The 27,720-nt window shown below is 40.3% G+C and overlaps 1 protein-coding gene across 1 annotated transcript in view; it reads right to left on the reverse strand.

Moving 5' to 3' along the window:
* HGFAC (HGF activator) overlaps nucleotides 1-27,720 on the reverse strand; it is a gene marked incomplete at its 5' end in the record, with an annotated part of 44,579 nt that overhangs the window by 10,964 nt on the left and 5,895 nt on the right. The window contains 7 exons of the mRNA XM_084267031.1: nucleotides 414-654; nucleotides 1,599-1,684; nucleotides 4,915-5,089; nucleotides 17,961-18,071; nucleotides 19,424-19,555; nucleotides 20,571-20,684; nucleotides 25,025-25,098. Coding sequence (XP_084123157.1) covers nucleotides 414-654; nucleotides 1,599-1,684; nucleotides 4,915-5,089; nucleotides 17,961-18,071; nucleotides 19,424-19,555; nucleotides 20,571-20,684; nucleotides 25,025-25,098 — 933 coding nt within the window. The remainder of the gene's footprint in view (nucleotides 1-413; nucleotides 655-1,598; nucleotides 1,685-4,914; nucleotides 5,090-17,960; nucleotides 18,072-19,423; nucleotides 19,556-20,570; nucleotides 20,685-25,024; nucleotides 25,099-27,720) is intronic.

Consider the following 27,720-nt stretch of genomic DNA (forward strand, 5'->3'; position numbering starts at 1 on the left):
AGCGCCAAGCAGTGGCTCCCAGAGGAAAAACTGACAGAGTTTCCCTGGGTTGGGATAAGGACAGTTTATTGACAAAATCACAGTGAAAGGGGAACAGTAACAGCCCACTGCAAATCAGACTCACACCTGGTGATAACACAGAGTACCTTACCAACTCAACAATAACAAAGCACTGCATGACACAAGGACCAACCCAACTCCCTGGCTACACTCAACTGCTCTGGAGACATCCCAGAGTGCCCCTCCCTGACCAGGCCCTTTTATGGGGGAGTCAGGTGGTGTGGAAACAGCCAGGGCTAATTCAGCTCACCTGGGCTAACTCAGTTCACCTGGACTGGCTGCTTGGGGAGGTTAGCACTGGGCTGGTCAGAACCAGGACAAGGACTTACAGTCATACTAACACACAAGTTTACCTGTTAGCAAAGCAGTGTGCGGCTGACACAACCCAGCAAGTCTGAACAAGGCTTCCACCACAGAAACTCTCTCCAATATATATTGCTGCTGTCCAGGGATGAGATCCAGGCAGAGATGAAGATCCCCCAACAATTCTGGGTCTCACAAAACTTCTTTTTTTATGTCTTCTTCCACACGGTCTTCTGGTAACTGCAAAAGTATCTACATTGTCTGGAACTGGTGGCCTCCTTTCCCTGCTTGCTGAGAAATAAAGGGATATGTCATTAGATGATAAAACCTTGTGATTTCTAAGGACTGCAGCTTTTATAGGAGTCTTTAAAAGTTCAGTAAATTATCATTAAACATTCACATAGAACTGAAGTCCGTTCAGTTCCTCAGGAGATTTGCAAGTCTGAAAGCTATGCCTGTTCCCAACACTGGCTACACATGTACTAGTGTAAATTAAACACATGTGTGAACATTCCTGGACACTGTTTCATTTACCAGTACAAATATAACCTTCACTACCAGAGGAAGCACAAAAGAATGCATGAGAAAAGTTCAGGTTTGGATTGCAGCCTGAGCTTTGCCATTGTAATAGCAAGGACTAGAGCACTTGCCTTAACATCACCTGTCAAACACACTAGCAGCATAAAAAGGAAATAGCAAGGACCACTTTATAAACTGACTTTTCAGATTACAACTCTGTTCTCAGGGTCAGCTTCAACTTTAACAACAGCTAAATATTAATTTAGGGGAATAGCAGGATCTTTATGTTTTGGAACTAAATACTGCATCTCATCCATCTCAAGGATCCCTTTCTTTATTGCTTACAGAGGCCCATTCACTTCTCTGGGCCTGTAATTCCCTGAGTGATGACAATTTGTACGAAAGCATCAATCATGTCTGACATTTTGCATGTTCTAGGAGAAAATTTGGCGATATTGGGATGATTTTGACTGAAAGCAGTAGTGTGACACTGCTGTTATAAAGAATTTCAAAACAAAAATCACAGATTGTATCACAACTCAAAAAAAATGCAAAAGCAGCTTCTTGTTGTGATTTGATTTACTGCAAACAGTAAAATATTCAATACTCCTGGGAACACTAGAGCACTCAAAATTATATAGTGAAAGCTTGTTCTAGTATCAATAAATCTTTCTTCATTCATTCATAACATAGATTTTAAGAGAACCTTTACATACCACAAGATGGAATGTCACAATACTCCCAAGATAGCCTGTTGTCCTTCATAATGTAACACCATGGCTTCTCATCATCATCTGGATTTCTAATTAATGCAGGGGGAGAGTGGATTACAAGCATTAACCACAGTGTTTGTTCCAAGCTTCCTAGAGGTTCTCTGCTTTTTCCTCTTGCACCATGCATAGGACTGACAGGACTCTCCAGTTCTGAGCCATCTGACAAAGCATGGAAGCACCCACTAACTCCTAAATGGGCGAGCAACCTTTCACTTGTGTTCTTCATGCTTAAAGCTAACCAATTCAAAGGTTCTCTAAAACCTGAAACACAGACACATGACTAAACACCAGGAAAATTTGCCTACAAGTATTTGGATGCATGAGCATGCTCACATGGTTTAAATATAGCCCACACTGAAGCACTTTAACAGATATCAGCTCAGCTATTTTCAGGACTAAATCCCATAGGAGAGATTCCTTTTTTAGATTATTTTTTTACGCAAGGAAATTACAACACAGGTAGATTCATAGAAAATCCATAACAAAAATAGCTAGCAAAAATGAATTTGAGAAGCTCAGAGTCACATTCCCTTGAGAGTCTGAGGAAATGAAAGACTACCTCAAGAAAATACTGTATTCTTCAAAAAGAAGGTGGTTGGGGAGGGGAAGGAATATTGGAATCAAAAGAGGTTTTGTTACTTCAGTGTTAAATTGGTCTTGGTTTGATTCCATTAAAGTTTTTCCACATTACAGCCTAGTTGTCTTTATCAATGTTTTATAAGTAACCAGAATTTTTCCCAGTTTACTCCTCCAAGAACATAGGGAAACTCTGAAGACCTAGAATGACCTTCAGTAGGCCAAATGTCTTTATCAGAAGCACTACCTATTATTTTATGGTTTTTCTTCTTTTTTTTTTTTCCTTTTAATCTGACTGCTCTTCAAAAAAAGATTAAAGCACTTTCAAATTCTCTGAAGCAACACAGGTTGAGTCATCTTCCGCCAACAATGTTTCTAAATTAGACTATCTGAAGAAGAAGATATCTGCAGGATTATATAGTGTAGCAGAGATATCCCCAGAAATTGTAACAAGCTGACAAAAAAGTGAAAAGCTTTTTTCTCAGCCCTCCAGAACATGAACACATCAGCTCCTACACCATTTCGTTCTTCGCATTTCAAATCTGCAAGTGAACATTGTGCTTAAATGATGTAAATCGAAGGGATCAAGAGTCATCAAAGTATAAAGCATGTGCCAAAGAAATTACCATGCTGTGCTGGAACACCATGAATCTCATGCTGAAGTGTGCGAACACGGACCAAGCCTTGGAAAGCAAGCTGATCTGGGCTAAGGGAGGGCATAGGAACTGTCTATTAGCTTGTGTTAGAGAAGAGGAGCTACTTTCACCATGCACATGTGCTTTTTATCACCAAACAAATTAGGAAGTGCAGTACATTCTGATCTTCCTGAAATACTCCTCTAACTTCCACTAAAAAAAAAAAAAAAAAAAAAAAGACACATCAAATAGCAACTTATAGAGAAGAATCTAAATTTTGCCTTTTTTTAATATTTGCTCATCTCCAGGACTCTTTCTAAATGGAAATATTTCCTTTATTTGTGGATGTCCATGGATCTTATGAAGGCCTCAGAGAGAGGAACAACATAAAGTGACTGAGAAGAAAGCACAAACCTGTATAACACAAACTATTTTCATTATAGCTAAACAGAAAACTTAACAGAAATTGAATTTATTATATGTCTGTGATTCAATCAAAATTGAAATACTATGAAATCTTATTTTGCAATAAATTTGCTTTGGAAGAAATCCAAGACCACTGGTTTTAACTTGAATAGAGTTAATTGTCTTCATAGTAGATAGTACAGGGCTGTGTTTTGGATTTGTGCTGAAAAGATGGGATGATAATAATGATGCAGATAATACAGGTTCCACCCTCACAGAGAAAAACTTTTTTCCTAGTATCTAACATAAAGCTCCCCTCCTTCAGGTTAAGGCCATCACCCTTTGTCCTATCACTCTATAAATGGTCCGTCTTCAACTTTCCTGTAAGCCCCTTAAGGGTCTCCTCGGAACCTTCTTTTCTCCAGGCTGAACAATCCCAACTCTCTCTCAGTCTGTCTTCATAGGAGAGGTGCTCCAGTGCTCTCATCATCTTTGTGACTCTCTTCTGGACTTGCTCCAACAGCTCCATGTCCTTCCCAAATTTGTATGCACTATTCCAGATGTGGTCTCATAAGAATGAAGTAGAGGGGCAGAATTCACCTCCCTTGACCTGCTGATCATGCTTCTTTTAAGGCATCCCAGGAGACAGTTGGATTTCTGGGCTGCAAGCACACATTCCTGGCTGATGTTGAGCTTATTGCCCATCAACAGACCCAAGTCCTTCTCCTCAGAGGTATTCTCAACCCACTCTCCATACAGTCTGTAATTGTGCTTGGGATTGCCCTGACCCATGTGCAGGGTCTCACACTTGGCTTTGTTGAACTTCATTCAGTTTGCACAGGCCCACGTCTCAAGCTTGTCAAGGTCCAAGAAAAAAGGAGTGAGATGTTTGGAGTGATGGCATTTGTCTTCCCAAGTAAGCATTATGGGTCATGGAGCCCTGCTTTCCTTGAGCTGGCTGAACATCTGCCTGCCCATGGGAAGTAGGGACTGAATTCCTGGTTCTGCTTTGCTTGTGCACACAGCTTTTGCTTTACCTATTAAACTGACCCGCGAATTTTCTCACTTTTCCTCTTCCAACACTTTCCTCCATCCTGCCACAAGTGGAACGAGCTATCTGGTGCTTACTTGCCAGGTGGGGTTAAACCAGGAAAGACATTTGGCATCCCATTTATACATTATTTTGATTTTTCATTTTTAAATAACTTTTCAAATTTGAAAATATTTTCCTTGATGTTGCACATTTCACCATTTAAGAATTCAAAATAAAAAGCTAACCATTTCAATCTGGCTAGTGCATTTCTTTCTCCTTTTGGATAGTTACTTATGAATAATTTCCAAAGTTTTGTACTATGGTTTCACTTGAAAACAAAAAAAAATCCCCAGGAAAAAAAAAGGACTTGGAATTTCCAACATTATTTTGTGTCTGAGCTTCTCTTGGCAGACCCAGTTATTGTTCAATCTAGCCTGCCTACCAGATCTGGTCCTCTGCACACTTACATCCTTCATGTTCAGGCTGTTAAAGTCAGTCTAGCTTTTCCAAGACAGGGATAACACCTGCTTTGACATTCCTGACCCTTCTCCCTTCCAAAATGCATCCTTCTCTTATTTACATATGCGAGGTAAATAGGAACTTTTCTCACCTGCAGTAAGGGAACGGCCCCAAGCCAAGCTGTATGGCTTTTGCAACGCTGTCAACATGAAGCTCTTGGTAAAGCAAATCTGAATCCCAAGGCAAGCAGCTGTGTCCAGAAATGGTCACCTTTGCTGTACCTCTGTACGCTGTGCCATTGCCAACATAGCACCGATGGCTAGGAACTGGCAAAACATAAGACACTGGTCAGGAACTGATGCTAATTACATGTTAAATACCTACTTTGCAGTTGAGGTCCCAAATGAGAGCCAGCGGGCCCCATTCTGTATAAAGCCTTTCACTTTCCACAGCAATCCGTTGCATCAAATGAGGATTTTTTAATTTTTTTTTCATTATAAACCCCAAGTGGTTAAAACTTCTGTTTTAAATTAGTAGTGAGTTAGCCTTGCTTTAGGCATACGCAAATAACTACTTCACAAGCAGCACAGCAGAAAATTAGACCTAAAATTTATACTGCATATGGAAGATTTTAGTCAGCAATCTGCAGCAAAGTCAGCAATATGGCTGGGATTCCTCACGTCTAATTTTAGACACAACTGAGCTCATCACTGGAGACTCCTTTTTCAGTCACTTAAGATAAACAGGCATTTCCAGCAGCAAACTGATCCGGCCTGTTTGAGGTGACTTTTTTAGGATGAGGTAAATCTTGCCATGTACTCTTGACGGCATTGCCTGAATCTCCATTGATAACTAAAGGAGCTGAAGTCAACCGGCTCAGATAGAAATATCTGTGTTGTAAAGTATTGAAAGCAATCCTGCCCTCCCAGCAAGTGCTGAAAAGGCCTGATTTTGGAAAATACTTCATTTCATAGCGTCATATATACCCATATATATATACAGACACTATGCTCATGTGCTCATGCATAGAATATATACGTAGCGACATATTGCAAATATATACATTTTGCAAAATTTGAACTAGTAAGGTCAAATTTTCCTATTCAAAACTCATCTCTTTGTCACTTGCTCACGCATTATTTCTTCAGCTTGGCATGACACATACATATTCTATTACCTGTATACTCAGCTGCCAAGTTCCATCAACAGCACATACCAGAATTATGGCTGAAAAACATATGGGGATGCATCTGTATACAAATAGCTACATTGAGCAGAAAGTCTACACCTCAAACTGCAGCTCAGAGTATCCTAAAGGAAACACAAAACTACCTAATGTACAAAGAGGATTAATTGTGACCAAACCTCAGAGTGTTTTTTATATCCCAACCATATGAGTGTGACTTATCTTTGACATCTGCAAGACTAGTGGAATTTTCTTATAAACATACTTAAATGTATAACATCATGATATTCATTTACTGTTGAAAAACACACTGTCAGGATGATCTCTCACACCATACAGTGCGGACAGCTATTGCCAGAGATCTATTTATTTTGACAGAATACAGTGACACATGAACCAGAGGACATACAACCAGCACTGAAATAGCAAATCACAGCAATGAACTGTTGATGTCAATTATCCTTCCAAATCATCAGGGTAGCAACAGATCTCCAAATCACAAGCAAGCATACAGCATAAATTTGGAGAGCAAGAAGTTTGGTGCAAGAACTTTCGTGTGAGTTGGCATACAAACAACTGCAAAATTGGCTTTCTAGTTTGGCCTGGCAGACACTGCTGAGGTGATGAGACAACATTTTCTCTCACACGTCCCCTGAGTCAAATTCCCTTTATTTCAATAACTATTAATATAACATTAAATCAAACTCATATTGTAACAACCATTATCTAGGAGCTCAGAGAAAAGAAGTTGCCCATCATTTGCAGTGCTAGCAATAGTAACCAACTCTTGGCAATCCTGCCATATTTTCTGGGCAAGTTGCAAGTAGCAGTGCTTTGTTTGCCTGAAACAATGAAAATACCACCATCATGCTGTATGCTGAATTCTTTCACTTATCCAGGGAAGTGCCAGGTGCTGTTTTTATTTGCACTGTATTTATTACATTCAGAAAAGATTTAGAGTTAACTGCTTTTCTGAGGATGAAACAAGAGATTCTGTTTCAGTATGGAACCAGGGATGTATTCTGCAATACCAATCATTTGGACATCTTGCAGATGGTGTTTACAAGTTATTCTCATCCCTCTCAGGCTCACAATCCAATGCATCTCTGTTTGATCAGGTCTGCCAGTCATTGCTAAAGCTGCCAGAAGAATATAACTGGAAAAATTTGGCCCCTTTCTAAATCATTTCTCATGTTCCCTTCCTGTAACTAAGAAGTTCAGATTGCATATTTCACTTATTGAAAGGAGCAGTAGTATCTCTCAGACAATTTTGTCTTTCTTTTTGGTTTTATAAGGAGTATTTTGGGCACAGGAGTAAAGCGACCTAGTCTTGTTTCTTGGGGAGGAGCACCTAGGCTAACACGGTTGTTGTTTCATTAGTAGCTTTCTATCTGTTCTCCACTCCAGCAAGCTTTATTTGACTGGACTGCAGTAGCACCATGGTGCCCACAGCACCACTCATAGAAATGGAATTCAGTATAACTAAGGCTATTAAGAAGTATATGCAAAGCCTAATATATTTTATCACCTATCATTCAGGACAAACAGTTTTCCAGGAAAAAAAAAAAAAATCTCTGCAAAGATTGCAGTCATATAGATATTTTGCTTATAATGCTCTTTTTTGAACTGTTACAGCACTGAAAAAAAAAACTCTTTTTCCCTCTTTGTCAGAAATGGTGTGTAGGTGGTCTGCTTTCAGCAGTTCTTAATGGATTGCTCTGGCTGGGAATTGTTCGTTCTCAGTTCTTTATAGCTTCTGCAACTTCTCATAACTCTGAAAAATATTTATTTTATTATGTGGAAGAAAGTAATGGAGGGTATAACATACGTATTTTTCTTGTTCATTCAATCCCCAGTGGTACTGCCAATCACTATGTTAACAGTAGCAATGGCCTAAAATTTCAGATTATGACAGTTTTGATGCAAATGCAGATTTAAGTTACTCTACAAACCTATGCCACTATCACCATTATTCATTTCTTTTCAGAAAAAAAATTAAAATTTAAAACTAGAAATAATTTTCTGTTATGTTTTATTTTTAAAATTCAGGAGGTTTAAGGAGATCACATAAAACACTCTAGTTGTGTTAGGATGGCATATTTTATCAGCACATCATACCAATTCTTTGCCTTTTGATTTTTCAGTAAAAAGCTGAAATAACAGTTATCCAACCAGTTCTAATTCCTCACTTCCTGAAAACATTTCACAAGACTTTTTGTCATCAGAACTTATTGTGGATTCTGTAGTTACATACCTGAATGATTTTATGAGTTTCTTTTGTAAGTCTTTCCATAGAGAACAACATATCTTTTAGATCTTCTTTCCCCCAAAACGTCTCATCATCAATTTTCCTCAAATTTTTGAGCTTTGACTGCATTTCCTTCCAGATCTGCACAATCCATTTCATTCTGTTAATAAAAATACATTTTTCCCCTGATGGTCCTAATCTTGGGACAGGATAGTTTTAAGCAACCCCATCGTTCATGTTGCTCAGTAATGTTTTGTTTTATCCCTGACCAACCTGTAATGCTTTTATGAAGTATAATGCTAGATTAATTTCTGTATCGGCTGATGGAAGGAAGAGAGAGGAGGGAAAACAAGAAGTACAGAAGTGCCCTCTCAGCTTACAATTGCTTTTACAAGAGGTCTTCTCCAGTGTCTTAATTATCAGTTCTTTAGAAAATCATAAACCAAGGAAAAATCTTGGTGGAATTAGGAGAACATTCTCCACCCAGGGCTTTCCTGGAGCATATCCACTCCTGTTGCAGTGCCTCAGGAGTCTCTGGAGCCAAAGGCTTGAGTGCCCACCCTACATCCCCTGCACTGGTCAGACAGCACTTCAGCACTCACAAGACAGCAGCGGCTTTGCAAGACAGGGCATTCACATCTCTCTGAAGCCTTTCTGATGTGTCTGTCAATTTATGTTGTCACATGATCATCTTTCTTCTATTAACAATTAAGATGAATAACAATGAACAATGACATTTTATGGCTCTGCATAAGCTTACTGCTTACACTGGCTCACCATCGCAGGATGTGTTGCTCTTCAAGGCTCCCTTTGCAAGGGTATATAAATCAAGTTGCCTTCCTATATGAGGTCAGGCTGGGAAGGATCTGTCTTTTCTTGATTCACCCTGAAGTTCCCTGATGTGCTCTCCTGTGTAGTGATGAGATCCCGGCACAGATGTAAAGTGTGAAAGTGATTTCTGGGAGCTGCACTTCCCCCACTGCAAATGCAGCTAACCACTTGTCTTAGCTAGTGAAAAACGTGACAGAGAGAAGTCTCCAGTATTCATAGAGATTGTTTTTACAGGCTTCTCACTTTGTTAGATAAAGCACTGCCTGACCCCTCTACACAAACACACACACACACACAGAGAGAGAGAGAGAGAGAGAGAGAGAGAGAGAGAGAGAGAGAGAGAGAGAGAGAGAGAGAGAGAGATTCTGAAAGCAGTAAGGCAGATATTTCTGGGCAAAATAAAACCAACACCTTGTAGGAAGCTTTGAAAACCATCCACATTAACCTAGCACTGATCCCACTGTGCCGCTGAAAAACTCTCTAAGCATCTAGGACAGTGGCCAGGCTGCACTGAAGAAAGCACTGTTCATCTTTTTCCCTCTTTCATGGGGAAAACGTGAACTCTAATGAGCAGTGGCAGAAGACTGCATGGCAGCAGCACCAGGACTCTGCTGCTCCTGGCTTGAAGCAAATTGCTTCACGTTTTCATGCACCTGTCTATGAAAGTGAGAATAACAGAACCCACTGTAGCTTTCAGAGCTTGCAAATTAATGAGCGTAAACCACAACTGATGTATAAAGGAAGTTGTATTTCTTTATAGCTATGTTTGTTATAATTCAATCACATGCACGTAATATTTATCTAGATTTCTGTATTTCTGTGTGGGCTTATGATTTAATACAACAGCAGATACTGCATGTCACTAATTTATAACAAATAATTGATTCGAAGAGTTGTGCTGCTTTCTCATTTGTCAAATAGCAGTAAAATCTCTGGACTGACAACATGTAACACTGAAATAAATCCCCACTGAAGCTGCAGCCTGATTATGAAACACAGAAACAATCCATTTGCGCCAAAACCTAGGCAGAAGTGTGGAAACACTGGCATCCTTTTGTAATTAATTAAATCTAATAAAAACTTAGCATGTAAAACAAGGATAGATTTAAGACTGGGAAAACAAAGTGATTTATATAGCACCGAAGATGTCTTTAAATTGCAGCCTAAAATAAGGATGCCACACTCCATTCACAGCAACTAGACTTATTTTTTACTATATTTCTTCTTCCAGGAAGTAGTAGCTTTGTACTTGCTAATACTTAGATCAACTGAGCTAAAATTGAAGAGATTTTTTTGTTTGTTATAAAATTTAATCTGCAAATCTACCTTTTGAGTAAGTTGAATTCTTTCATATAAGGGTTCAAATCCAGAAATCAATGAACTCTGCGAGTATTTTCTTATAGCTTAGAAAACTAATATCCTAAGTCACAAGAAGGACTGTCTCTTTTTCCACATCATTTGTCTATTGATTATATTTAATTCTAGCACAATAGTTATGATTCACAGAGCCATACACACAATCAAATAGGTGAGTATATAGAGCAAAAAGGAGCAATACATTCAGGACATAGGTTGGGGAAAAAAATTGTGGCAGCAACAAGCAAATCTCAATGTTGTATTACTATGGCAGGGAAGCAACACGTTGCACAGACTAGCTTATGGGATTTTCAAGAGTATCTAGGCACCTAAATCACAGTGAAAGCCTTCATTTTTCAGAGTATATACCTGTAGGTCCATCTGTGTTAAGATTATGGCCTAACATAGGTGTCTGGATAGGAAAACAAGACTGTCCAGCAATTAATGATGGTGTATAGATGAGTAGTCACTCTGCAGAGAGCCAGTAATGAGCAGGGGGGTCTCTGGAGCACCTGACGCACCCACTGTGGGTTGGTGAGAGAAAGCAGGCAATGGGAGAGTCAAACCATGCAATGGGGATTTCTGCAGTAATCCAAGGGTGAGGTGAAAGCCAGTGCACTGCTGTACAACATCTGTTACATATTGCCTTCAATCACCTTCCTAACTGAAAATTACACAGCAAAACAGAATGTATGGATCAAGAGATGTCAGTCCCCTCACATTTCAAGATAAGATAGGCCCTCTATAAAACATAATTAATCGATACCACTGTCATATCTCAAATAAAAAATAGGATTAAAATCACCTTTATGATCTTGAATTAGTCAGCACCCAGTATCTAATACTGCTGCCAAATTTGGCACCCTATCATAAGAGTAAGGACTAAGCAGCTGCTAATATTAATCATATTAGTTTATCCTAGGATTACAACAAAGACTTGTAATCTGGAAATGCACCACTGTAGAAACACCGAAGTCACCACAGAAACTTTAGTACCTACCTACATATGGAAAAAGTATGTATTTTTAAAATAAGTAAAAGTTCTTTGTTGATCTGTTCATCCCCAACCTACTTGCATCTCCATCTGGAGAAATTTTTGCCTATTCCTTTGTAGTTGCTTTATCACTCAGTCCTTACAGACTTAGATCCTTAGCTTTCACCTCTCTCTATTCCATATTTGCCAAGGCATCAAATGCAAATGCCTAATCCATAGTCTCCAAACAAATTATGAACACCTCTTTGTTTGTATTTTTCTCTATATCATCCAAAATATTTATTCTGATTCTTACCTCTATAGAGAAATGTGGGAGATTAGAGTCACCTCTATTTTTGCTTGCATCTGTCACCTCCACAAATAACAACTCATAACCATTGTTTTGCAAAGCCACAGTTATCACTGGTCTCCCATTCACCATCCCCTACTTTGGCACTTAGCGCAATGAATCAGAGGTGGGTTCTTAGTTGATAACACACTCAATTCTTCCAGTCCTTCCTACCATTTAGCATTGCAGGCAATAGTCTAATAGACCTCGTTTTTCTCCATGTAACTCCAGCATTACTTGAATTATTTTGAAATAATTCAAAATCTGATGAAAATTCAACCCCTATTAGTATTTCTGCAATGATGCCTTAGGCTTTCTCTTCATTATCCTTGCCTGATTAACCCTTGCCCTACCCTCATGCAATCTCCCAGGCGAGACCCATAAAACTTTACGCCTGCAAGAAACATAATCCTCTCCAAACCACATCAAACCATAATGTTGCTTTTTTATCTCTTATTCCATAGCCATGGAGGGATACTAACCTTATTCTTTTCCGCCCCAGTTATATTACTAATTCTAATGCTCCATACGTGCAAACAGCAAGCAGCATCTCAGGCCCAATTACAAATAACTTCAACTCTTAGTAGCAGACCTGTTTATCCAAACTCAGTGGGGGACTGACTGGCTGCATACTCACTTATCATTGGCAGCCAAATGGCCCTGTTTTTATACATCACCCTATTTCTTTTTTTCCCCCAGGATCCTAGAAAACAAAAAACTAAACAGTAACCAAATAACATTCTAGTAATTTATAGATAACATTGGTAAATGTGAACTGAAAGGTTATAATCAGTATCTTCTCTTTAGTTTACTTCAAAAGACAAAGATTTAAAACTTTCCTTCCAGCCTCCATAGCTGAATTTCCTTTACTAAGATACCTTTTTTAGTAGAAAACTGCAAACACCCTATTTCAGTAAAACAACCACTAAAAAGGTGTCTTTGCTGTCTTTTTTACTTCTTTTATAACCTCAAACTCCCCCAGTTTAACCCCTAAAGATGTGGCCAAGAGTTTTTTCCTGTAATTATATATTCAGTTATTCTGTCATCTTCCTTTTCTAAAAATCTTCAATCTACTTCTGACATACAACAACACATCTCCTTATATAACCATAAGCCTTCCAGAATTAGCATTCCAACTCATACTTTCTTTAAAGCCATGGTACCCTTCTAATTCCATTACCTCAGAAAAAAAAAACAACCCCAACAACAGAAAACATAAAGTGTTTTCAAAAACGCTTTCAACAACTTCATACTTCATCATGACCAATTTACTAGTAGAATTATTATTGCCACCTAAAACTTTATCCAAAGAAAACTCAAAGCATATAATCCTCTGTGCAGTCTTCCCAATACACTCAAACCTACCATCTACTGTAAACCACAACCTCAGTGACACAATTTCAAACAGACTTTGCAAGTACTGCTTTTTACCTCTTCATTATTTTAATCACAAAAAACTCCAAAATCTGGTATAATTCATCCATCCTACTGATATAATTCATTACATGGCTATCATATTTTCACAAATACAACAAATGGGCAAGAAAAGAATCCCAGCTAGATGTCAGAAATAATGTACCAACCAATGATTGAGGTAATGCTAAACCCTAAAAATCCACTGAAAGCTTACAAACCATTGAAATACATAGTGTTTAACCCAACCTTGGTTATCCACATAGGAACCAGCTATTCCTCCAATCAGCAGTAACACAATAAAGCCACCTGTAGATACTAAGTATTTCAGGAGAAGGCTTGGCATCTCATTAAACAGAATAAAGATCCTCCACCAACATACCCTCCAGTAAGTCAAGAATAAACCTAAATACAAATGAGACCCCCAAATTTACTAACAACCCACACCCAATAACAGTACTAAAGCAACAGTGAGGAGAAAGAAGTGCTCTTGCCCAGGGAATGGGGCAAAACATGTATTAGTTTCAACTTGCATATCAACTAAGGCTGGTAGAGTTTCAACCACAGAGACCTAAAGGCACAAATCCCTTGAAAAAAATTCTACATGACCTTCCTTGACCCTCTAACTCCCTTTCACATTGGCATAAATGCTTATTGTAATGAATTATGTGTCCTCTGGTCAAATAACTCCCCCTCTTTCTTTAGTTGCGTGTCCCTCTGTATTCAACCAACATCTCTACTGTGGCTCCTGTCTGTTCAAAGAAATATTAAATAAATTAATTTAATAACTACATGTTTATAACTGTTTGTCATAAGTTATCACCTTCCATTTATAGATAAATATCTGAAGTCAAGCCTCTCCCTAAAATTCTCTCTTCACTTCCTATACCAACTTAGGCCAGATACAGTGTGCTCCCATCCTTCTCAGGTTTCTCTTCCTCCTCATATTTATCACTGCCGAAGTGTTTGGGTCTGGGCTGTTTCTGTATCTTTGTACAAGAAGATGCTAGTTATTGCTATTCATGATTGGACAATTAATTCTGAATCTTCACCTAAAGCATAGATTCAGAGGTCTCTCAGCAAGAACTTGTCTTCAAAGGGAATGCAGCTACTGTCTTGATACAAAATCCTTATTCCTGAAAATAAGGACAAGTATTATGAATTAAACTTAATTAAAAATGGATCCTTGAACAATTTAAAATACATCTGTTTGGGAAGGGATTTTTTGGGTGATGTATCTAATTTCCTTTGAAATTAAACTTCACTGAAATCTTCTGCATATAAACTGTGCTAGAACATTTTTTAAAATGGCAGTTCTTTCTTTAGTACTGAAGGGTTCTTTCAGGCCTAGAAAATAATGTATTACCACAAAGAATAGAAATCTATATTAGAAACTGTCTTTTGTACATCGATCTACTTTGTTATAGATAACTCCTATGTTACCTTTATCACATCACATATTTTTTTAAGTCAGCTCATAATTTGCCAGTAGCTGCATGGCCATTATATATATATACATATGTATATATACATATATATAATGATTGTTTGAAAGAGAATTTTAAGTTCAGTGAAAAGATGATTTTTTTGAGTACTGACAGGGACCCTATAGTCCAAAAAAAGAAACAACTAATGGACAGATAAATAGGCATCTGTAAAATCACAAAAGTTATGATTATTCTCTGTTACTCACTGTTCAAAGGGGGGCAATGAAATTACCAGGCAGTAGGTTTCAAGCTAACAATAGAAAATACTGTTTCTCATCACATCTATTTAAATACTGGAACTTCTTGATACAGCATGCAGTGAAAGGCAAAAGCATAAAGGAGTTCTGAAGAGTTTAGACAAGTTCATGGAAAACAGGTAACATTCTGTCAAATGCAATGGTCCAGCCATCTGCTAAGAAAATTTAAGCAATTTCCTGCTAATTACATTACTCCTCAGTCATTCTCTGCTTTGCCAGTGCTCAAGTCATGGCACTACTTAAACTTGTGATCTGACCCAGGATGGGACTTTGTTCATTAATGTTTATGAGTGTGACATCATGATAAATCAGCTGTTTTTCCATTAGGAACATACAAAGGCTGGTTATTATTTGTAGAAGTCAAGGGCAGAGGACGTCAGAGAGATGTCAAACACATCACAGCCCAATAACATTTTGGGGTTCTTACTGTTTAATTGTTGTTGGGATTTTTTTTAAGAAGATATTTTTGTATCACAGCTTGTGATGCCTCTATAAATGAATAATTTAGAATATTTTGGAGAAAATAACTTTCTCTGAATCAAGCATTATAACCATAAGCTATTCAGACTAAAGGGTAACATCGCAATTCTGACTGTTAGACAAGGGAAACTATACAAGACAGTAAAAAGGAAAACAAAGGAAAAAAGCCAGCTGTGCTCACAGCAGCAAATTGAAGGGTTGAAGAAAATATTAATCCAACATATATTTATGTTGGATTCATTTCTTTGCCAGCAGCAAAGCAAGCCAACAGGATGCTGAATTGAATCAACAAGGGCATCACCAGCAGAGATAAAGAAGTCATTATCTCACTCTGCTCAGCACTTGTTAGGCCACACCTGGAATACTGTGCTCAGCTTCGGTTCCCACTAAATAAAAAAGATGTTGACAGGCTGGAGAGGGTCCAGAGAATGGCCACCAGGATGATTGAAGGACTGGGAAAGCTGCTGAATGAGGAAAGGCTGAGAATTGGGTTGGCTCAGTCTTGGGAAAAGAAGACCTCACCACCATGTTCCAGTATTTAAAGGGTGGCTACAAAGAAGATGGAGACTCCCTTTTTACAGGGAGTCACATGGAAAAAACAAGGGGTAAGTTACTCCAGGGAAGATTCTGATTGGACACTAGAGGAAAAATTTTCACCATGAGAACAATGAGCCACCGGATTAATCTCCCCAGGGAAGTGGTGGATGCCCCAAGACTGGATATTTTTACAATTCAGCAGGACAGGGCTCTGGGCCATCCTGTCTAAATCATGCTTTTGCAAAGAAAGGTTGGACCAGATGATCTTTGATGCCCCTTCTAACCTGGTGTTCTGTGATTCTATGATTCTGTGGTATTTAAAAATTGGTTGTGCTCTGAGAATATAAGCTCCCAATACTTTCACCAGAATGCCACTGCCCTTGTGTGATTTCAGTACCAGGTCTATAGACCCCAGCAGTAATTTATTTGTGTTAATTTATAAGACTAAACCCTGGCAAAGAGGGGTGGGTTGTTTCACAATCCTCCAGTTCCTGTTTTATGTGGGGGTGTTAGGCAGCTGAATGCAGATGGATTGGAAGCATCTAAAGCCATTTGTTTAGCAAACCAAATGTTTGCTTTATTATTTTCAAGTAATCAAAGAGCACCTGCTTATTTCTTATTCTAAGCTAGTCAGACAGAAAGCAGTATTACAGCTATAACACTGTCATCCTGATATTTATAATCCAGGCCGTGCTGGGTGGATGTTTATGCACAGCATTGCTGCTTTGGGCAGGGGAAGCTGAAAACAAAAAAAGAATCTGAAAAGCAATTTTATTTGAAGAGAAGCAGCACTCAGTCCTCCCTGGGACACCGGGTGCCATGCACATGTAGCCCCTTGCCCAAATCATCACAGCAGCATTTGCAAAGCCTGGGACAAATCTCAGTAGGGCATCTAAGGGACAAAATGACAGAGTCAAAATATTGCTCCTCAGGGGGGACTTAAAAGAGTCTCAAGCCCATTTCATATGATTCAACAAGTACCCGGTGAGTGAAGATTCAGGACTAGTTCACTCACCATTCAATTTGCAAATTCACTCCTGCTATATGTTAATCCAGCTGTATCGCTGGTCTCCCAAATGGACTTATTTTTCCAGCTTGACTAGATGGCTATGCCATTTAGTAACCATCAGAATAACAAAAAAAAAGAATACCAGAGACCAATTCCAGTAGTCACTACCATAGCTTTTTACCCTACCACCCGTTCAGACCAACCAGATGCCCACTGTAGCTAGTGGGAGTCTTGTCTGCAATTTTGATGAGCCCTGGAATTTATGTACTCAGAAAGACATAAGCAGTGACTTGATGGGAACACAGAATAGTATGACTAAAGGTCTGTTATAATATATGCCTAAAACCTGCTATATTTGAAAAGCATAACTTAAGGATTTAGCATGCAGGTAAAGCTTTATGAATGGATATAAGTCCTGTTAAGTGTTACATGCACTAAGAAATGTTAAATCTAAAAGCATGTAGATCTAATAGGAAGCCACACAGAACTAACATGTAGGCACCAAAAAGCAGATTTCTCTGCCCTAACCCACTGGTGCAAGTAAGGGGTTTTTGGTAAGCTGTACTGGGCTAAATGGGCTATTAATAAGTACAAGGTAACCCAAACAAAGGGTGTGCATTTTATCTTTGTCTACTTCCCACAACAATCTAGTGCTATCAAATACTGTCAGCTGCTAGATTTTGTCAGGGCAAAACCCCTTTAGGAGGGGACAGCATAAGAAGCACGGGTCGGTGGGGAAGCATTTGCACAGCAGTAGAACTGTGAGTGATCCTGCACAAGGGAAGCACGCACTCTTTTTGCTGGCATGAGTAATTGGATTAGAATTTCTGTGCTTAATTTTCCATAGAGTTGAGGACATGAACAAATATTTTTAGAATCAGGGTCTCGGTGGTGAAGAGTGTGTTATGTTTTACACTGGAGGAATACATTAAACACTTGTTCTGTGCAACTCTTCAGTTATGACAAGAAATGTCTGCCAAGGAAGAGCACAACACGGAGGCAAAACCCATCAGCTTCACACCTAGATGAAAATTTTAAATTCTCTGCCCGCTGGTAGGTTGTTATACTTACCAATATTGCAAAACTTCCCTGCATAATTTTCTTTGCAATCACATACTATTTTCCCACTGAAGGTAACCATTTTACATTCTCCACCATTCATGCAAGGATCATGAATACAACCTACAAGCAGAAACCAAAGATCAAACCAAAGATACAAACTATTCAAGAGAATCGATTCATTTTGGTACACCTTCCCTGTGCATATACATTTTGAGGAAGTTTTTTCTTTTTTACTCATTTTCAGACCTGAACTTGATACAAATTGAAAAAAAGGAAACTGCTGATTTCTTCCCACTGAGGTCTGTCTCATTGTTTTTACTTTTATTGGATAGCGTCAGCCTAGCTATTGAAAAATACTATCAATGAACAATAAGTAAAATGGGGGTGGTGATTATTATTACTGGTGGTGATGGTGGCAGCATTAGCATTTCTTTCTGTACAGAAGGTTCTGCCAGTTCCAAGTTTGCCCAAGCTGCATTAAAATTTGTAATAGCATATCTAGCCAGGAGCTCCTCTCCTATGAACACAGACTGAGAGAATCGGGCTTGTTCAGTCTGGAAAAGAGAAGACTCCAGGGAGACCTTAGAGCAACCTTCCAATACCTACAGGGGCTACAGGAAAGCTGGAGAGGGACTGTGTACAAGGGCAGGGAGTGACAGGATAAGGGGCCTTAACCCAAATAAGGGGAGATTTAGATGGGATATTAGGAAGAAATCCTTCCCTGTGAGGGTGATGAGGCCCTGGCACAGGCTGCCTAGAGCAGCTGTGGCTGCCCCTGGGTCCCTGGCAGTGTTCAAGGCCAGGTTGGATGGGGCTTTGGGCAACCTGGGCTAGTGGAGGGTGTCCCTGCCCATGGCAGGGGGTTGGAACTAGATGGGTTTTGAGGTCCCTTCCAACCCAAACCACTCTATGATTCTACAATAACATAAGCATCACCCCAGCAAGGAATGGGGATGTTGGGCAAAAGTCATGGTGACTCGGGGGTCATGGAGACAGGTAGGGTTTACATACTGGCAGCTCAAGAGTGTGATAGGCTTGAGTAGAAAACCCACAAGTGACACAGCAATATGAAGTGTTTGTTGGCATGCAGGGAAGAGTAGAGGAAGGTGTGCCTCTCAGACATGTTACAGTTTTGGAGGAGAAAGTTTATCACTTCTACTATATAATCTGCTGCATATTCTTACGTGCTGCAGTTCAGGATTACATCCCTCTCAAAGAATACACTGAGATGTTTTCAGCTTAATGCATATAACTGCCTTCTCAAATAAGCATGGACAGATTGAAATGATTTCCTGGGTCAACATTACTGCTCACATATAGAAAAGAAAGCCAGAAAGTTCTCTTTTGAGGAGGGTATCTGAGCTGCAAGAGCAGCATTACTGTGTAAAACACCGCTCAGTGTTTGATATCCTTGCTGTCTTTTATCCCTACTCCATGCAGACCAATAGGTGTAATACAAAACAGTGCCTTACTTTTGTGTTCAACACTATTGCAATCAATCTGGCCATTGACACATCTGCACTGCTCCACAGCTCCATGGTGGACTCTTGGCCAGCTCATTCCCACATCAAAGAACATGTAGAGAGTGTCGTCAAAACATTTCTCTGAAAGACAGTTTGAAAAACAACACAAGTTTCTGAGGTTACCTCTTGTGAGGAATGGGACCACAATCTCCATCATTCCCTGCTTAAGGCAGAGGTGTCTTTCACCTAAAGCCCTATGAGCATGACAGCATCACCGTTTCCTTAGGCCCTTGCAGAAGTTCATTGAGCAAACACAAAAATCAAATCAGTGCTATATACTTGCTTTACTGCATCATCCACAGATGATGGGCTCTGCTAGAGATTGTGGAAGTCCAGGACTGAAAAAGGCTTCTTTGCTTATTGATGAGGGAGAAGTCTAGAGCTGCAGGGAACATGGTTTGGTGGTGGACTTGGTAATGTTAGGTTAATGTTTGGACTCAATGATCTTAAGGGTCTTTTCCACCATAAATGATTCTATGAAAAGCCTTCTTTAAAAACAGCACACACAGAACTGAAAGCTCTCACCATAAAAGCCTAATTCCTTGCTTGAAGCATTGTACATTGGGAGTGATACCACCAAACAAAGCCTTCTGGCCTGAGTCTCCTCCTTTGAAAATAACTACCCTGAAGGTGGAGTAGCTGCCCAGGCGCAAAGCTGATATGGACCCAAAGTCATAATGGACCCATGTGTGCATATGCATAAGGGATAAGGCATCACCTGAAATTTTCCTGCTTTTTCATGTCTCCCTGCCCTACCTACTAGATTATATTATTAACAATTTCCAAACACATAAGGGATATTTAAATCTTAAAAACAGCAAAGGGAGGAAAACAGGCTCTTTGTGTTTACCATAGCTTAATACCTCACTCGCTCAGAGCATGCTTGGATTTATAACTGTATAATTAAGCTATTTTCATCTGTCCTGTCTATAATGGATTGTCTGTCACAGCCACTTGGAAATCCGCCTACACAAACATTCATACTGCAGTGGTCCCTCTCATCACAGCAGCACTATCTTTTCATTAGAGAAACATTAACAAGCTCTACCTACTGCTCATGTTTCACACTGTAACACTCATAGATCAAGATACTTACTCATCTCACAGTCCTCACCCATGAATTCCTCAGGACAGGCACAATGGTACATCCTGTGGCCAGAAGCAAGAAAACAGGTCCCTCCGTTTTGGCAAGGGTTGTTTGCGCAGTGATCTAGACATGCCATGGAAGAAGTTGTTGGTTAATAGGTGCCAGATAAGACATGCTTTGTTGTCTTAGGTGCTTGGTTACGTGAACCATTTTGGTTCAATGCCTGAGGGTTTCCAAAACACCCTTTCTATTAAAAAATTACTTTTATTAGATTTTTATTAATCTAAAACAATCCTTATCCAACCGATCCGCGTCAGTTTTGTTTCCATCTGTACAGAAGCTATATTTATCCAGCTTTTTAAAACCATATAGTAAATCACTGAGCTGAACCGTCTTCCCCAGAGTAACTTGGGAAAGTGGCAGGTCCACCCACGTGTGAGGCTGCCAGAGCTGCCACCGTGGTGAGGAAGACGGCGGGAGCGATGCCCACAAGATGGAGCTGTGCCTTTGCACTGTGGAGGGAAGGCTGCAGCTCTGCCTCTGCCCGGGTTGCTGCCCTGCATGCTTCACATTTCAACGTCAGTGACCGGGATTATGTATCTCTATTTCAAATTACACAAAGGTCAACCCTCGACAGAAGAATTCGCTATGGATTTTTTTGGATTTTGTCTAAAACGAATGGACAGTTGGAACAAAGCAGGGGAGAAACGAAGCAAAACAACGGCACGTCCAAGTAAATCAAGCCCAGCAAGATTAAACTGGACCAGTAGAGTGTATCTCTGCTTTATAAGGAATTTTCTCAATCATGGGAAAATAGGGTGGGAGAGGAAGGGATGTGCCAGGACAACTTTCTCATCCATGCAATGGAAGCTTTACTTTGCAACCTGCAAGGCAGGAGGTGTAATCTTGCTGGCCACCTGCTGTTCCTGACTTGAGGCAGAGTCGAGGGGGTATATCTCCCCTGAAATCAAGTAACATCACGTTTTACACCTATTTGCAGAGCTAGCCCAAGAGCTTGCCTGCATTCAGATCCTCTCTTTTAATGCTAGTCAAACTACTATGAGAGCAGCTGTAGAGCTGCTCAACCCAGGCACCCTTTCAGCTTGAACATGGGGTCCTCAGCATGGGATGCAACATGTAGAAACAGCACATACAACATAGAAACAACACACAAAAGGCACATCCTGAGCTTTCCTGCAGCAGTGTGCATGTGAAGCTTCCCCTGCACAGATCAAAATATTTATTCCAGAATAGTGTGATGTAATTGATACCAGATAGCAGGCTTGGGTGTATTCACTAGTAGTTTCACTCCAGGATAACATCAGGAGAAAGCAAGTAAAGGCAGTGGCATTCCTGCTGTTCCTGCCACTTGATAGTTATGAAACTTTTAATGGTGTGATGTTTCCTCAAAGGAAAATCCTGTATTTTTATTGCCATCACATCCAAACCATAACTAGATGTAGGTCATCTGCCGCTACAGTGGTGCCAAAGTAATATTTGGTACCTTGTTGTCTGCTCCAGCCCTCCATTCCTTTCCCAGTCTGAGTCCTTCACCATATCCCATGAGTACTCTAGCTTGACTGCCACAGGGTATGTCCTGCATCTCTCCCTACCTTCCATGGAGTCCAGGAACAATTTCTACTCATAAGCACATGAACACACCACAGATCCCTGCAGGGAATCCTGCCCACCATTAACTAGTCACTAACTGTGGAGTGTCAAGTCTCTGCTAGCTCAGATGATGTCTAAAGCCACCCAGCAGTATGTCCCCAACATCATGGTAAAAACACTCTATGCTTGCTAGCAATCAACCAGACTTCAGCTTCACTGAGGCTCTGCTGAGTGAGCAGTGGCCTTGTCTAGCAATTCTGAACCTATCTTCCCACAAAAACTTGCTGTTTCTGCCACCCACCTTTCCCAGAACTGGGACTGCTCTTCCCCAGGGCTGCCCCGGGATGATGCCTCTTCCTCCTGCCTGCACAGCCCACATCACTCTACTTCTTCTTTCCATATCAGTCTCTTTAAAAACCTCATTTTCAAGCGCTTTCCTCCCAAGTCTGGGCTTCCCTGGGGTTTTTGCCATTTGTTCAACATTTCCAGACATTCAGTCCTAACTCTCATGGCCAAAGGATACTGCCTCCCCTTAAAGTTTCTTTTTTTTTACTTGTTTGTTTTTCAAGTATCTATAAGGTTATTGAGATTCCCCCAAAGATTTTGGTGGATTTTTCCTCACAATAAAATCATATATTTTCCACTTTTTAAAGATCAGAATTATTCAGTTTTTCTGCTTCTTTCTGCCTGGCTATTTTCCCCAGGAGGCAAACTTGCCTCCCATTTGCTTGGAATTCCCTTCATCTGTTATGCTGCTCCTTCCATTCAACCTCACCATAAACCTTTTCTCTTTGAGCTATGGCTGGTGATGTGTTTTCCAAATCCAAATACAGTGCCTGCTGCTTTAAAAAAAATATTTATTCAAAATTTTTAAATATTTATATCAACAAAGCACTAAAGAACTTTTATTTAATTTTATAATAATCTTAATGCTTCAGGAAATATAGCCAGCAGTGATCTCTTCCAGCTACCCCATCTTCTTGTCTCTTTCCTCTCTCACACATAGAGCTTTTTTACTGGAGAAAATACAGTAGCCCGGGCAAGCCCTTACTGGCTTTAGGGTGTGTTGACAGAGATAACCCTCAGCAAGGGGCAGGCAGACAGGGTGTCTTTCTTGTTGCAAACCACCTATCCAATGCAGCGGTGAGTAAACATGCAAAACAGAGCAAGCAAGCTCAAAAGAGTTTGCAAGCATCCAGCTCACTGCAGAGATGGCTGCACGTGGGGCTGGCAGGGCCACAGCAATGGGCTGAGAGGACAAAGGGTGCACAAGACACCCCAAAAATGCAATTCTTAGCTTGGAGAGCTGCTCCTTCAGCTACTGGAAGAGCTTCTTTGAGTCAGCCAGACACCAATGTGAGAGTCAGTTTTTCAATGGAGGATTAAAGCAGACATGAGGTACCTCTTCCGACATTTTAAACTCTGGGAGGGCACTCATGAATAAACTCAGCCCTCATAACCTGACTCTTCTAAGCATGAACTGTCTATAAAGTTACATTAATGTCTGACATACTTGCATTACAAAGGCACATGCATTGCTGCTTGTTTGGGGTTAGGTCATTTGCCTCTGATCTACTGTTAATCTGTTTAAAGCCAGGCTGGAAAATAATTTGAAGTTCTTAAGTTTAAATGATGATGCTGTGCACTGCTTAATTTTAGACTCGCAGCATGATTCAGCTAACATTGGTGTTTCAAGTGCTCTGGTAGATTGTAATCAGTCTGGCAATGAGTCTCCTGACACGATGGAGAACTCCCTGCAAGGGGATGGTGGAAAATGCCCTTTGTTGAAAAGTGAGAAGCAAACATCTAAGGGCATCCGGTCGTATCCCGCAGCCCAGACAAGGCGGTTCACATTTGGTAGCAGTCCAAAGGAGAAAAGAGGAACATGATCAGCATTTAGACACAGATCCAAAAAAAGCCCTCAGGGTCACCAAGTCTCATCAGTGCAACACCTGATTTTTCCAGTGCCGGTCTGTCACCATATAACTTGAGCAGTACATACTTCTTCCTTAAACAGTGAGATTCCCTAGCACCCAGCTGATGAAACACCAAGTTTGGGGGACAGACACAAGCAAGGGCCAGCCACTGAGGTACTGCTGAGGACAGGGATGCATGTTCCCCACTGAACCACTTGAGACATGATGCTTTCACCCAATATGTTAATTAAAGGGACGTATATAGAAAGAAGAGTTTGCTGCAGACCTTGGCTTCCCTTTTTAGACAGACTTTCACAATGAGTTAATTATAGCATGGGAGTGTGGTGAGCACATGAAGCTGCATCACTGCTCAGCCAAGTAACACTTTCATTGTCCCTTGGTTCTCCTGCAGCAAATGCATCTGTCTTCTTGTCTTCTCTGACACAACCCAAAGCCCAAGAAAGCCTGGTTTTGAAGGTCTGCTCTTTACCCTGAGATGTTAAGGAAGAACAGCTGAAAATTATGGCTATGTGTTGTAGAAGGTCTGAAGTGTTTCTGTGCCCTCTAAAAAATTAACTGGTCAAAGTGTAGATGATTAAATGAGGGGACAACTAAAAGGCACATCCAAGCCACGAGGGAGGAGACTATCACCTCTGTGCTCAGCTCCAGCAGGAGTTCAAATTTCTGTGTTGGTGTTAATACAATTTATCTCCATGACTTCAAGCTGGTCAACAGAGAAGGAATTAAAGACTGCATGGCATTTACAGTCCAATGTTATAATTATGCAGAGTCTCAGTGAGATCCTGGAAACATCTAGTGTAAGGGTTAATCTGTGTACACCAAATAAAAGTAGCACCGTAGACAGTGTCCCTCCTTAGTGCAGGTGGCCAAGTAGGAGACAGGTATCTGGAGCACCTCAGCAAGGGCTTGTCTTACCTGAGTGGTCTTTGGGCAACAAAGCACAGTATCCCCATTTCCTGTCCCGGTCATAGTTGTGTGTTGTTGAACACCTGAAAAGAATTAAAGGTGCAGTTTAGTGCAGCTTTAAACAACCTGAATACTTGCACTGAAACTACATGGCCTTTATTCTTCAGAAACCTAGGAAATAATCTTTTTTTTTCCCTAATTATCACCTGTTTCATTCAAAAATCTCTTAACACCATTTTGTTTCTCAAACAAAATACAGATTAAGAATGAGATGCGGAAGCAGGACCTGAGATTGCCAACAAAGCCTCCAAAAAAACCCAACCTTCTTTCTATTTCTAAGATTAGAAAACAAAATACAGAAATAAAACCCCAAACCAATGCAAATAAATTATGACTCCTTTATTCATTATAAAACAAACAAAAAAGGACCCAACCCATTTTTTATGCCACGGAGGCAGGAGACTGTCCACAGAGGGGCTTTTTCCTGCCTCTCAGCAGCAAATGTATTTTGTACTCAGTTCCTTTAAAGTATTTCTATTTTTTAACTTGCCAGACGAAATGAGGAAACAACTGACACCGGGGTGATTTCCAAGTCCACAGATGAAACCTCTCTTTTTTGCAGAGCAGTGGGCTGAATCCTGCACGCCACACCACCTGTGGGAGTCCTACCAAGACAAACTTTAATAACTCTTAGTGCACACCTTCCTTGCCCTCATCTGTCTGTTATACGTGAGGCTCATAGCACTCCAAGGAGCATTGAGCTACTCTTCTCCATCTGCAGAGGTAGACTCACAGGCTTCCTCCAGGCCACATGGGAAGCGTGGTGCTGAACCAAGGCTGGACCTCAGAGGTCCATATTGTGCCCCAATGCACTGTCCACCAAAACATCCTCCCCAACGAGTTCTAATGCAGCACGATAAATATCAGCTGGCACTACACAGGAACATGAGTGGCTACATAGCATTGGAATAAAGCTCACTTTATTTAACATGCCTGATAATCTATTTTTATGTGTGCTTTTATCATACATTGAACAGTTGTGTTATCAAATGTTTTTTCATGCTAGGACATCACAAGCTGGGTTGACATTTTATTGTAGAATATGTCTACCATTTTAACTGCCCTACTTTGTTTATTAATTAGATGCTATGCAGTATTTAAAATGCTTTAACTCCTATGGAGCATCTGAATAGTTCATGCATATTAAGTTTGGTGACCTCAATTATACAAGCACAGAAAGAAAGGTGCTTGGTAGCCTACTGCAGATTAACTTGACTCCTTTCCAAAGATGGTATTTCTCCTAGGTATTAAGGCCAGTGTGACTCTGCTGGGAGTTAATGGAAACTTCTCTGTGCTCCTTTGGTAGGAAGTGGATGGTGCTTTTTTAAAGGATGGCTTATTAAGTGTGAGGATTAAGGGGAGGAGTAAGTTAAAAGTGGTTCTCAGCAGTGCACTGTTTGTGTCATTGTTGGGAAACCTACCTCTGACTGAACACTTAATCTGTGCCAGCAAAGACGAGAAAGGAGAATCCAAACTTTTCTAACTGTTCTGACTGACATAATTAACAATTTAGCAGAGTGATGTTACACTGGGCAGCATGGAAGAGACAAATGTAAAAGGCCCTGTACACACCTAAAGAATTCAAGCAAACTCTGATCGTTAGGGGGAGAAAAACAATCTATATGCAAATGAATACTCTCTGGAATCTGTCCGGTGGCAGCCAAGTTCTAAGCAAACACAATTTTTTCCCCCTTAAATGCTTTTTGTTAACAGAGGCTCTGAGAGAGGCTTCTTCCACCAGCTTCCCACAACTCACTGGTCCTCCCACCCAATGTTCTTCACAGCCAGTCCCCACCCAATGTTCTTCACAGCCAGTCCCCTCCTTCTCTGTCACCTCACAGTGACTACAAAGATGTTGGTCCTCCCCTCATATGTCAGGCTGCCTCCTCAGTGCCAGGCTTCTTGCACATCTACATAAACCTTTTGTCTTCCACCACATATCTCTCACTGTCTGGGAGAAGCTCAGCACCTCCTCAAAGCTACCTCACTAGTTTCACTCCTTTTCTTTTTAAAATCTCTTCTTTGCTGAGAGGCTTACCAAAAATGGGACAAAAACTTGGTCTCACAGCATATTATCTCCAGCAGCAACACCAACCAAAGGGGCTTACTATTTCTTTTTGCTACTTGTATATGACTCCACTCTTTAAACTTACAAGGTATCAAATAACTTTACATCAAACTGTTACAAATTTATTTAAAAAGTGAAAACTTAAACACATTGATACTGAATTAATTGCGCCAGAAAAGCCCACTACTAGAGGTTGATTTAAACAGCATTTTAAACCCATGCATGGTAAACAACATGGGAATGGACATACAAAATGGTGTATGACAGATGAGGCCTGACTGGTAGGTAGGATAAGTGGAGAGCAGGCTATTTTACCCATCAAGAGCACTGGGGGCCTTAATGATTGGATAACACAGAGAGCAAGCAAAGCTTCTGGCTAGAGTTAGATTTCTGGAAGGAAAGAGCTCTGCCATCAGGCTCTTTGCTGTCCTGTGCTCAGTGCCTGGAGGTTCCCTCAGACACCTTTTAGGTGTCACCCTAACCATGAGATATGACCAGACTTTGCCTGACAAAACCAGAGCAATCACCAACACCAGAAACCTCCAGAGCCTGATTCTTAGTATCTCCTGACTCCATC

Source organism: Gallinula chloropus (assembly GCF_964237585.1).
Source record: "Gallinula chloropus genome assembly, chromosome: 7".
In the NCBI taxonomy this organism is placed as follows: Eukaryota; Metazoa; Chordata; class Aves; order Gruiformes; family Rallidae; genus Gallinula; species Gallinula chloropus.